Source organism: Mastigoproctus giganteus, chromosome 12 (genome assembly GCF_048544385.1).
Source record: "Mastigoproctus giganteus isolate SK-2022 chromosome 12, ASM4854438v1, whole genome shotgun sequence".
Taxonomy (NCBI): Eukaryota; Metazoa; Arthropoda; class Arachnida; order Uropygi; family Thelyphonidae; genus Mastigoproctus; species Mastigoproctus giganteus.
Genome location: NC_143586.1, coordinates 138485780 through 138499961, shown reverse-complemented (window position 1 = coordinate 138499961; position 14182 = coordinate 138485780). Strand labels below are relative to the sequence as shown.

At 36.4% G+C, this 14182-nt stretch overlaps 1 protein-coding gene across 1 annotated transcript in view; it reads left to right on the top strand.

Moving 5' to 3' along the window:
* The window catches only part of Top3beta (DNA topoisomerase 3-beta), a 171190-nt gene that overhangs the window by 40132 nt on the left and 116876 nt on the right, over positions 1-14182 (top strand). Inside the window, exons 5-7 of the mRNA XM_090386473.1 lie at positions 4656-4790; positions 8590-8702; positions 11301-11501. Of these exons, the coding sequence (XP_090242599.1) occupies positions 4656-4790; positions 8590-8702; positions 11301-11501 (449 nt within the window). The remainder of the gene's footprint in view (positions 1-4655; positions 4791-8589; positions 8703-11300; positions 11502-14182) is intronic.

Genomic DNA, 14182 nt, shown 5'->3' with positions numbered 1-14182 from the left:
GAAGGGCGATAGTGAGTTGAGGTATGATAGAAGTCGCTGACCTTCTTTTTTTGGTATTATATTGTGCAAAAAGGATAGGTGGAATAGGACCGGTGTATTTTTGCCAGGAGCAAAAGTTGATTACATTTTAGAGCAGATATCTTTTAAGGGTACAAAAGGTGATATTGTTGCACACTAATGACATTAAGAGTAGAAGATCTGCATACTTACTTAACAAGTACAGGGGAGTGTTGAAGAAAAGTCATGAGTTAGGGTTAAATTTAAAAGTGTCTGCAATTCTGCCCAGACATGATAGCGGGTTGTATATGCTGTGAGAGCCTTGACAATCAGTTCGACCCTGGAGAGATTGAGTGCAAGGCTCATTGGGTAGAATTTTTCTCAGCATGGTCTGTGCTTGTTAACAGGAGAGACTGCTTTTACAGGAATGGGATACACTTAAGTAGAAAAGGTGCAAGGATATTTGCTGATGCTATCGAGGCATGTTAGGTGGAAAACTGCTAGCTTGGGAGGGGATACACAGACTAATAGATTAACAATAGCCTCAGGCAGAGGTGAACGTGATTCTTGCATGCTTCTATTGGAATGAGCAGCAGCCTTGAAAGCAAAACTTGGGACTTCAAGGACTGCAGGAAGTCATCATGAAATAAGTAAATACATGGGCTATGTAAGGGTAGCTAAGAGTTAGAACAGGAGCCTAGTAAATAAGTTTGGGGAATTTGAAGTGCTGGTCAAGATATCAAATGCGGACATTATTGGGATATCAGAGATATGGTTGCATACATTGGCACTAATGACATTAAGAGTATGAGATCTGCACACTTATTGACAAGTATAGGGGAGTGTTGAAAAAAAAAGTCATGAGTTAGGGTTAAATTTAAAGGTGTCTGCAATTCTGCCTAGGCACGATAGCTTTAAGTAAATCCCCACACTACCCATCCAGCTGTTAGCAGAATTTTAATATGGGGAGTAAAAATGTATACAGGCAGGGTGGAGGGGCTATGCTGTTAGTTAAGAAACAAAATCAAAGGAAGTGCATCCAGTTGACTTGGGTGGACAGTGCAACGTTGAGTCAGTTTGGTGTGACATAAGCACTGGGAAAGCAAAAATGAGAGTGGGAGTATGTTATAGGCTGAATGACTCTGATGAGTAGAACAAACAACTGTACAAAGAAATAGTGGGCCAGTAAATCAGAATGTCTTAATAATGAATGGGAGATTTCAACTTTCCAGCTGTTAACAGGAACTGGTGGGTTGATCACTCACAGACTAGCAGGACTTTTGTGAATTTATTGGATGACTGTCTTCTATAGCAGTATGTTAGAGAGGCAACAAGAGGAAGAAAGATTCTTGATCTCATTATTATTAGCAGTGATTATTTGTGCATTAAGAATCTACAGATAAAAGAACCACTAGGTGTCAGGGATCTCAGTGTATTTATTTGGGATTTACTTAAAGATGCAACTACCATCTTTTAAGTAAATCCCAATTTACTTATAGGTGAACATGCCCATGTATATTTGTACGCACACCAATGCTAGGAGCATAGTAAATAAATTTGATCAATTTGAAGTGCTAGTCAAGATAAGAAATGCACACATTGTTGGAATGTCAGAGATGTTGTGTCACTCAGATATAGGCGCCTCCGTAGCCAGGTGGGCAGGAGCAGCAGTGCGTAGCACATGCTTCTTGATTAGACTGGGGTTTGAGCCTGTGCCCACCAAATACGGAGGATGCAGAAAGGTCAGGTAATGACCACCGCATATCCCCGGAGCAATATGGCCTTAGTTGCTAATGCTCCTAAAAACCACATAACAACAACATAACAACTCAGATATAAGGGATGCAGAATTTGAATATGGGTAGTACAATGTATACAGATAGGACTCTGTGTATTGTGTATATTATCAAGTGGTATGAGGGATTCCCCCTACAAACCGTGAATTATACATTGCGATGCCACAAACTGTAAATGCCATAGATATTGTAAGTTTTAGCATTAGTTTGCATAGTGTAGAGTAGTGTTGGCCCATTGTTCCTCTAGCATTTAGCTGGGGGCTCCTCACTCCCTGTACTTGCCTTGGGGTGGCAGCTGGGTATCAAACCCTGGACTGTGTCTGAGCTTGCCAGGAAGGGCCCTGAAAAAAAAAAAAAAAAAACGCTAGGAAAGCGTGAAAGGGGGTGACAGTGAAGAGGAAGGGAACAGATGAAGGTTAAGGTGGACAATAGGAAGACTGTCTACCTGGAAATAGGAAATTAAAGGGATAGAGGGGCATCCCTGTGGGAGGAGCCCATCGTCACTCAAGGGGGGGGGGGGGGCTGCTAAGGAAAAGTAAAAGGTGTGTGGTGGTAGGATCCACCAGGCGAAAAGTTAGTGTAAGTTTGCCTTTAGCCAGCAAGTGGTTGATTGTGGGAAACTTCCATCTGCTGTTGTGGAAGTTGATAGTTTAAATAAATCCAAGGAAGAATTAGACAAACTAGTGGAGGTGATGAATAGGTGAAATGGGAAGGGGTCTTTTTTCTTTCTTTTTTTTTTTTTTGGCTGATATTGTATAAGCTTGCTTTTTTGCATCATTTGTCACTGGTAATGCTAATGTACCCTGAACTTATTTTTGTAAACTTACCTTTGAATGTTCAGATTTCACAGTCTTAGTATAGCTCTCAACCATTTGTTAATTAAATCGGTACACTTCAATGGAAAGCCAAATGTGTGTATTTTTGGACCATCTTTATAATTTCCATGGCATCCAGGAACACAATATTTTTCAGGCATTATTAAAAATTTCAAAGCACTTTTCTAAGATATCTTTCTGAAATATATGTATCAAAACAGTTAAGGGCAATGGCACTAATTGCACAAACAAAAGTATTACTACTAATGAAGAGAGGCATGCGCTGTACTGGAATTAGTTCTTGGCCTCTATCCCTTGATCCACTTAGTGTGACGTATTGGCCCACCGATGATGTAGTAAATTGGCTTTGTTCTTACTGTGGTGTCACTTCTTGGCCAATTCAGAGTCCAGACTTGAATCTAAGTGACTTTTTTGTAGAGTTGCTTGACAAGAAGTTGTTTTTCGGGAAACCAGCTGCACTTAAGAATTTCAGAGAGTGATAATTGTTCAGTTGTGTCTTGAAATTGATGAAAATATGTTATGTCATTACAACTGTTGGCATATGTCTTTAGGAAACACTCATCAAAATGGTGGATATATTGAACATGTGGTAAAATAAGAATGTTTTCCAAGAAACATTCTTAATATAAAAAGATAAGTGAGAATTAAATAATTGTAACAAGAGCTTAAACAACACTGCATTTGTATTGCCTTGTATTATATTGCACTCCGCATAAATTTTAAAGGAAAAAAGTGATCAAGTTTATTGAAACAAGCTTGAAGTTTAACATTGACAAATGTAAAGTACTACATATGGGAAGCAGTAATCCCAGAGTAACGTATCAACTCTGTGGTACCACACTGACTATGGTAGAGAATGAAAAGGACCTGGGGGTAATTGTGCAGGCAGATATGAAGTTTTCTGAGCAGTGTGGACGGTCTGAAAGAGTAGCTCATGGTGTCTTGTCAATGATATACAGGAATTTTTCTAGCAGGGATAAGGAGGTGATTATCCCCTTGTATAAGGCAATGGTCAGGCCATACCTTGAGTACTGTATACAGGTCTGGAGGCCTCATTTTAAGAAGGATGTAGAGCTGTTGGAACGAGTAGAGAAGGGCAACAAGATTAGTGAACAGAACAAAGGGTTGCTCTTACGAAGAAAGGCTTAAGTTTTGCAAATTACAGTGTCTGAAGACTAGGCACCTGCGAGGTGATCTGATTGAGGTGTATAAAGCCTTGAATGGTTTGAGCATGCTCAATGCTGATGGGATTCTGCCTCTTGCTCAGAATAATCACCTGAGAGGGCATAGATTCAAATTGAGGAAAGACGGCTGTAGGATAGATTGTGTGGAAGTTTGCCTTTTGCCAGTGGGTGGTTGATTGCTGGAACAAACTTCCATCTGTCATTATAGAAGTTGATAGCTTAAATAGATTCAAGGTAGAACTTAACAAACATTTGGAGCGAGGGGATGGGTGAAATAAGGGTTTTTTTTTTTTTTTTTTTGGCTGATGCTATATAAGCTTGCTTTCTTGTATCATGTGCCCTTGCTAATGCTAAGCTGGAAAGGAAATTTACAGAAAACATTCCATTAACTCAACCATTTAGAGGCCAATTTGACATATATGTATATCATTTTCAGGTCTAAAATACAGAGCACATGGTATCGCGGAACTGGCAAAATATACGATACCATATGGATGCTAATAATAGGCAGTTGGCTCCAGCTTATTGGAATATTTTCTGTAAAGTTTTCTTTACAGCTAGTTTCAATAAACTTGATCACTTTTTGCCTTTAAAATTTGTGTGGAGTGCAGTTGTTTAATTTCTTATTACAATTGATTCTTATTTTTACCATTTTTAACATTTTTTTCCAAGAAGCTGAGCATGAAAATTCATAACGTTTGTAAGAGTTTATGAATAAAATTAATAACAGTTAATGAATTAAAATGTTTTTGCAGTCATAGCACTGTGAAACTTAAAATATGGAAAATAAGTAAAAAAGATGACATTTGTATTTTACTGTTACTGTTTTTCTCTCCCTGTAGGGCAAATATGGAAATCTGGATAGTTCTTTAATTTCATTTGGACCATGCCAAACACCTACCTTAGGTTTCTGTGTAGAAAGGCATGACAGAATACAATCATTCAAACCTGAGCCCTTTTGGGTAATTCAAGTAAAAGTAAGTATTGTTTTATATACATATATACTATGTGACAAAAAGTATTGGGACGGACACACACACACACACACACACACACACACACACACACACACACACACACACACACACACACACACACACACACACACACACACACACACACGTGTGCGCACGCACGAATTTTTGCCACTGTCATTGAGGATACTTTGAGTTCAAGGAAACAGTTGGGAAGGACAGAGTTAATTTATAGATACAAGTTTGTTTGATGATATGGGTGAAAGTAACACTTGCATGCATCTCAAGGGTTGTTTGTTGCTGCAACTGCTGATATTGACAACAGGTTTTGAAGGTAGTGATATTTGAAACAAACAGGAATCTAATGCTAGGGAAACAAGCTTAAATAACTTTAAGGGGTGCATCAGGATAGTAAGCTATACAAGAAAAACTTAATTGTATATATGGTAAATGTTAGGAATGTCATCAATAAAATGAGTGAATGAAACTGCTGGTTTGGACAATGAACGCTGATATAATAGGGTTGAGAGAAATAATGTAACCTAGAAATAGGGCAAGATTAGTTTTGCTGTGGTGCGTACAGGAGATAGAAGGGGTGGTGGGGTCATGTTTCTTATCAAAAGTAGCTTGAGCATGACAAAAGCTATCACAGATTCAGAAGTTAAGCCTGCTAATATAAAATGTGTGTGGTGTGAATCAGTTGGAAGCAGAAGTATAACGAGAGTGGGAGTAATCTAAAGACAACAAGACTATAAAGATTATGACAAGAGTCTACATGCAAATGGAAATGGCAAGCAATTGTGAATTCAGTGTCTTGTTATTGGTGATTTCAATTTGTCCCTAATTGACAGAAAGTGGGAGAGAAACTTATTGTGGGGAAAAATTTTTTTAAGTCAACTTGACAACTGTTGTATCAGCATATTAGGGAAAGTACTAGGGACAAAGATATTCTAGATTTGATCATCACCCATGAACTAGATGATGTCATGGGGCTCATAGTACAGAAACCATTAGCTGGAAGTGATTGTGAGTCCTTAGCAGAAAGATGAAGAAAGTGGATGCATTTGGTAAAGACATGAGGTTTAATTCTAGGAAATTGGACTATATCTTTTTTTATAAGACTCTACATGGCCCTCATCAACTGGGCAAATAGAAAGGGGAAAACCAACACATTGCAGTTATGGAACATCTTTAAAGCAATAGTCATAAAAGCCATGAATGCATATATATCATTTAGAAAATATAGTAAGAGGAGGAGAATTCCAGCCCTGTGGGAATAGATGACTGTTGTGTGCCCATATGCCCCACTTCCAGTTCCAAAACATCCCACGGTGTTCAATTTTATCGAGATCGGGCAAATTTTGGAGGCTAGTCAAGATGGATATCTTCACTGTGTTCCTCAAACCACTCGTGACGCAGCACATTATAACCTTGGAAGATCCTGGGTATAATCAATTGGTGCCACATTGTTGGGTATAACTGATCAATAGATGGTAAGATGTGCTCTCTATTGGGATCTGAGAACCAAGGATATGCCACAAAATGTGCCTATGCCATTACCTCCTCCAGCAGTATGTGCTGTTGATGCACAACAGGATGAGTCCAGTAACCCCATGGTTTCCTCAATATGCTTGTTCTTCCATCACTGCTGAAAGGTGTAAATCTTGCTTCCAGTCCTCCTTCACCCATTGCAATTATGGCACTGATTTGGCCATATTTTTTGGTTGGGGTTCAAGTTCAGTGGCTTCCACGAAGGTTTCCTACTTTTGTAGCACTGTCTTTGTACACTTCTTTAAATGGTATGGATGCTGATACCTTGTGATGTTCTTGCATTAAATGCTGTGGTTAATTGTTCGGTCATTTGGCAGCGATTTCACCACTGTGAATCTGCTCCAGATGTTGAGCACCTTGCTCTGCCATCTTACATTTTTGTTATTTACAGATGTTTTTCAGCTGTTTTTCTATTTATTAAGATTTGAATTGCAAATCTTAATGAATGGAAAAAATGTGGAATTCATCTCTTTTAACACTGAGGTTGTCTTCCCTAAAGTATTGCTGCTAAACATGTAGTGATTGTCAGTACATGTTTAGTAAGCACTGAAACAGAGAGGATGGCTGCTTATTGGATGTCTGTGAGATCCTATCCAATTTCCACTGTTGGTGAACTGATTAGGCACTAGTCAGGTCACATGGCTTTATAGTGCTTTCTTGACACATCACACACCTTTATGATCTCTTTTATTTGCATATTTTTTCCTAAGTATTTCCATACGTTCCAAACCTTATGGTCTTAATAAAGTAGCCAGGAGGTGTAGAAAAATGGAATTCCAAATTCTTTTGATGAGAATGAGATGAATCTTCTTATAACATCAAACAGCTTACTTTGCAAAACATCTGGAATGAACATTTTTGAACCATTAAAACCAAAAATCCAATCCAATCCTGGAATGGACATTCTCTTCCAGATGATGTACTTATATGTACTGTATGTCATGTGAAAAAAAGTATTTTCTTCAAACTTTCCTATATCAAAAAAAAAAAAACCGCTTTAGAATCCTGTTGGTCAAATGATCAAACAGGATTCTAAGTGTTTTCTGATGATGATGATGACACCAATCTGTGAACATGAACTGTGATCAGATTAGCTTTCTTCTTCTGTCAGTTTAAATTGTGGAGAAATCCAACCAATCACAAGAGATGGGGAGAAACTGGTGTTAACTTTTGCAATTTCAACAAAGTAGGTTAGTAGCATGAATGAGTTGTACTTATAATTTTTGTCATGATTTCATCTGTTGGTACCTCATAATGCTATATTTAGGAGAACTGCTCCAACCATGAATGGCAGTGAAAATCATAATTACTCATTATTCAAGACACAAGCCATTGCTAGTTTATCTGTAAAAAACAGGTTAATATGAATGATATGCATTGGAATTTATGTTTACTCACTTAACAAACGAAAAAAAAAGTATAATTTTACATTAAAATATTTACCCTTGTCAAAGGATGTGTGTGTTGCCCTGTTTTAAACAGATTAAACCAAATTTTTGGGATGGCCAAGTATTTAAGTCTATTTCTTCTTCTTCTTCTTTGTAAGGGCAATAGCTGTTTCTGTCATGTATCGCATATTTTTTACGTTTACAAGGAAACTGAGAATTGCTGCTAAATATTAATCATAGCTTAAAAAATACTGGAATAAATTAGGTTAAATAAAAGGAATAGTCCAAAGACTTCCTGTATTATGATATACACAGACGCAGAGTTTATAGTTTTGGAAGTTTAATTTTGAATTAATATTCTTCTAAAAAATTTTTAAAATTATTTAAATGCTATTACTGTTAACAGTTGAAAAACTGAAATATAATTTCAAATAAAGTATTCACCTTTTCAGAGGATGTGTGGTGTACTATTTTAAATGAATCAATACAAATTTTTGGGATGGATAAGTATACAAGTCCATTACAGTTGTCTGAATCTGTGTTGAGGCTGTAGCTGCTTATATTGCCTATTACATATTTTTTTGTGTTTGCACTGAAATTGAGCATCACTGCCAAATTTAAATCATTACTTAAAAAATAAATAAATAAATACTGGAATAAATTGGGTTGAATAAAAGGAATAATCCAAGAACTGCCTCTGTTATTATATACATAGAAGCAAGGTTTGTGGGTTTATGAAATTTAATTTTGAATTAATATTCTAAAAAAAATGCATTTGAAAGTATTTAAATGCTATAATATTGCTTAAAACAGTATTAAGGATTTCTCTTTCCCATAATATATATATATATTTATATTTATAGGTTACTACTTCATCTGGCGAGACTCTTACTCTGGACTGGAACAGGATAAGGATATTTGATAATGATGTTGCTTCTATGTTTTTACAAATGGTAAAAGACAAAAAAGAAGCTCTGTAAGTTTATCAATACATGTAAATTTTGTTTTTTCTTGCTGTTGAAATACCTGAAATCAAAATTCAGAATTCCCATATGAAAAATTGATATGTAAAAAAATCTACTATATAGTGCAGAATTACATGAATATAGCAGCTTTATGAATACCATTTAGTTTTAAAATTTAAAACATTCTAATAGCAGTTATATGATTTTTGAAACTAGAAAGTTTCAAAAATTAAAATGCAAGTTGCAACCAACACTTGCTTATATAGGGTCCAGCAGAATGATCTGATGGTTTTGTAAATGTTGTAACGTAGGTACTATTGTGTGTGGAGGGGTGAGGTAGTGATGATGATTAGTGCTACATATACCATTTCAGTTGCCAACATGGCGTGGTTGGGTGAACACCAAGCTTTCGCTATTGAAATGTATTTCAAAAGTAATGATTCTGTTGTTGTAACACATCGTTTATTTCGAAGACATTTTAACTTAGATTGAAACGTGGGTGTTCCCAGTAGGAATACGATATTGCTGTGGGTAAATAATTTCAGAAATACAGGTTTGGCTTTGAAAAAGTAATCTCCAGGATGGAAACGTAGGGTAAGAACACCCGAAAACATTGAATCTGTCAGGTTAGCCATAAGGTGTTCTACACGTCGTTCAGCTGCAAAGCATATTCAAGTGCTAGGGATTTCAGATCGAAGTGTAAGGTGAATTTTACACGCAGATCTGAAGTTTCATCCGTACAAATTGATGGTGTACAGGAGTTAAGTGCAAATGACTGCATTTCCCTCAGAGCAGCCTGTGAGGCTATTCTTGAAAACGTCGAAGCTGACGCCATTGTTCTTTCCAGTGATGAAGCTTGTTTTCACCCCTCAGGATGTGTAAATAAGCAAAATTTTCATTATTGGCCTAACACTAACCTGCGGGAACTTCACCAACGTCTACTTCACAGTGAACGTATAACTGTTTGGTGTGCAATTTCAAACTACGGAATCATAGGCCCGTACTTTTTTGAGGAGAACAATCATGTGGTGACAGTGACTCCGAATTGATATGTGCAAATGTTGCGTGACTTTTTAAGACCGAAGCTCAACGAATTTGGAGATCAGCCTATTTGGTTCCAACAAGATGGCACCACCGCCCATACGGCAAGAGCTTCTATGGATGTTATCAGAGAATTCTTCTCCGGGCATCTCATTTCACGTCATGGTGACCTTCCATGGCTGGTGCGATTGCCCGACCTTGCAGTGTGCGATTTCTTTCTTTGGGGCTACCTCAAAAATAAAGTGTTTAAAAGCAGGCTGACTTCTATTGATGAACTCAAGGATGCTATCCAACAAGAAATCGCAGCAATACCACAGGAAACAACCTGGCGAGCGATGACAAACTTCAGAATGAGGTTACATGAGCGTGTGAGAAAAGAGGGAAAACATTTGGATGATGTAGTTTTTAAGACGAAGTAAAATATTGTAAGTAAAATTGTAATAATTACTCTATACAATGACATATTAGAAGTTCGAATATGATGACTTATTTATTTTTCACGGTTGAAACAAAACTGTCAGATCATTCTGCCGGACCCTGTATCAAGAGTTATTCTTTGTTTGCATACTGCAAACAAATGGAATTTGAGAACATGGCGGTTTAGAACTTTCAAACCATTTCCAGTAGAACTGGAATGATCTACACCAGGCATGTGGAACTGGTGGCCTGGTGGCTGTGTGCAGTCCTCAAGTGTTTGTTGTGCAGCTCCTAAGTGTTGTCAAATTTCATAGCACATTTTACTGATATAATAACCCAAATGGTAAATGTCACTTAAAGGAGATACACTAATATAAAATTTAAATAAAATTCTTAAGTTTTGCAAACTGTTAAAAATGTTGATGGTTATGAGATTGCATATTTTTGCAAAAAGAAAATATTTAATATATTTTTCTGAATAATGCCATTGATATGCTGTGGCCTGAAAGCCACCTGAGAACTGTTTGTGTGGCCCTAGTTCCTTGAGAACTGTCTCTGTGGCTCCTGAACACTTCAGAGTTTGACTCCTCTGATTTACACAGATTCTCATTCTCTCTCTTTCTGCATTCTAAAAGCTTGCAACCAACAAACAACACAAATTATTAAAATCTCTGCCATCTTAAACAATTAATATCAGAGATGTAGTAAATAAAAGCCAGAATAATAAACTTTGTTAGCTACCAGGATATATAGGGATACCAGGAAATGAAGGAATAGACCAAGTATCCAGAATGATATGTAACTTACAAAGCCAACTTAAAACTGTAATATACAACAGAAGCCTGCACAATCTATTAGTAGAATACCTGATAGGAGCAAACATTAAACAAGCTGTTGAACATCAAACTGAAAATTGAATGTCTAGTTAATAATGATCATGAAGGGAGGAATTGAATCTAATTAGACATAAGAGGATTGAATTAATATCTAAGGATTGTTTTGTTACACAAATTACTAAGTGTGTGATATAAATCACACTGATGCTAAACTAGAGGAGTAATATGTTTAATAATGCAAATGTCTTTTCCTAAAATGGTAGTTTCAACTTGAATTAATAAACCAAATTTATCTTCAAAAAAATTTTTTTTTAGGGTTACAGGAGTATCACAGAAAGAAAAGTCACGTTCACGTCCCTTGGCTCTTAATACAGTAGAACTAATGAGAGTTGCAAGTTCAGGATTAGGGATGGGACCACATAATGCTATGCAAATAGCAGAAATGCTCTATACACAAGGATATATTAGCTATCCTCGAACAGAGACGACCCACTATCCAGAAAGCTTTGATCTTGTGTAAGCAAAAAAATTTGTACAATCCTTTTATTTATTTTATGTTTTGAAATATTTGGTGATGGTTTATAGAAATCTGTTACCTTAAGGAGTAAAAATTTAATAAACTGTTTTAGGTTTACATTAGACCCTCATTAATTTGAAGTTCAAGGGACCATAACACATCCGTTTTGGTGTAAATGGGTTTGAAATATCCATACAAGATAAGAACGTCATATTAGAGAAATTTTAGTCAAATACTCATATTAATACTCATACACTCTTCGTAACTTTGCTTGCGTTATGGATATATTTTCTGAATAATATGTCTTTTGAAAATAGATTGCTGTTTGCATAAAGATTCATTTAAAACTGTTACCTTGTCTAAATGCAGTCTCTTTCAGTTTTTTGTATTCCTTATGCAAAATAGTGGTGTTCAAGGTTGTACTTTTTATAAACTGCAGCTGATTCTTTATAAATGAGACACACACATGCTTTCCATTCATTTCCATTTATTTTAATTTTTTCATCGAGTTTTGAAATCCAGTGTTTAAGAACCATTTGTTGATATTTCACCATGAAAAAATAATTATTCGTCCATTTTTCATCAAACAAAGAACTTTTGCCTGCAGCTCTTCTTCTTTTATTATTACTAGTCATTGCAGAAAAGGGTTACTTTTATGCACTTTACAATATTGACTTAAATAGAAATAAGGAAATGAATCATAAATGTTGCCACTATTCAAAATTATTGCACTTAATTTACAATGATATGTAATGACACAGCCAACAACCAACCAAGACAAAACCGAAATCAACACTGACTATCCATCACTAATAACAAAACCTAATAAGACAAGAGCCAATGCCCGCAAGCATGGTTTTGGGGAAAAACAAAATGCTAAATGGTAATTGGCTGTAATAATGGTGTGACTATTACGTCATCAGTTCATACGTATTCTGACTCGTGATTAATATCACAAGACAAGCATTGCAGCTAACAGAAATATATGTATGGAGTGCTTAAAACAACTTATATTAAATTACTGTTTTGCCCTTAGGGCTTATGCCATTTTTTCATATGGCATTTTAGAGGACTTCGTCAACGGGCAGTTTCAAATTTGACTGGAGGCAAAATTTTGCCCTTGGGCAAGAGGTTCCCCACCCATGGTCTAGAGCAGCCTTTTTCAATCAGTGGTTCGTGTACCACTGGTAGTACGTGGAAAAAGATTTGATGGTATGTGAATAATGGACAGTTGAATTTTTTAAATTTATAAAATAATGAAAATAAAACCAGATGTAAAGAAACTAATTACTGTCAAACATCTCAAGTGTGTCGCATTAAGTCAATTATTTTTGTTAAATATTTATAGTAATAGAGGCATGTGATGCCAAGAAAGCAAGTGTATGAGCGTATGTAGCATCAACCAAAAAAAAAAAAATCACAACCATTCCCTCTAAAAGTTTGTCAAGTTCCTCCTTGAATTTATTTAAGCTATCAACTTCCACCTCTCAGTAAAGAATTTCCTAGTGCTCATAGCAAGCCATTAAGTACAGACTCATCGGCTGCATCTGCAGTCACAATCACATTAACACTCAAATTAAATCCTGCTATGTGGAAGCAGTTTTTAATTGTAGAGGGGCTCACTTCATTCCATGCTGCATTAATCCAGATTGTAGCTTGTAGTACATCTATATATTTGCAAAGTTTTTGAACAACTTTTTTTCTTCATTGAGTTTTGAAATCCAGTGTTTAAGAACCATTTGTTGATATTTCACCATAAAATTTGCAGTTATTCCTTGATCTAGTGGTTGAGAAGTGGATGTGATGTTGGGCGAACCTGTTTCAGCATTATTCAAATTAATTTTTGGATGAGATGTGGCATTTGTCAAGAAATAAAATGACTTTTCTATTCTGGCAAATTATCCTTTTATCCAACTGAATCAACCATTCTGTCATTATATCCCTAGTCATCCAAGCCTTATTGTTTGATTTCCAATGTACATTGAGTTCATATCCAAACTTAATACCTTAGTCTCATTGATTTGCCTATAATAAGAGGCCCATCATGTTTGTGCACAAAGGTACAGTTAGATGCTCCTTTGCCACTTTACCTCCAAGAAATAAAAAAAAATCCATTTCATCAGCATTCGATATGTTTTCTGGTGAGTATGCAACACGTATTGATGTCAGTCTTTTTTCCATTCAGCAACAGTTTCTAACCATCAGTACATCAGGAGACTCCCCACAAATTGCTTTGAAGGAAATATTGTAATGTCTATGAACTGTCTATGGTGTTTATGAATGATATTGATGATGGGATATCAAGTTTAATGTCCAAGTTTTCAGATGATACAAAGGTTGGCAGGGTTGTTAAGGACACTACTGACGCTATGCTGCTGCAACAGGATCTGGAAAGGTTGAACAGATGGGCTGAGAGGTGGCAAATGAAGTTTAACATTGACAAATGTAAAGTACTACATATGGGAAACAGTAACCCCAGAGCAACGTATCAACTCTGCGGTACTACACTGACAGTGGTGGAGAATGAAAAGGACCTGGGGGTAATTGTGCAGGCAGATATGAAGTTCTCTGAGCAGTGCAGACGAGCTGCAAGAGTAGCTCATGGTGTCTTGTCAATGATATACAGGACTTTTTCTAGCAGGGATAAGGAGGTGATTATTCCCTTGTATAAGGCAATGGT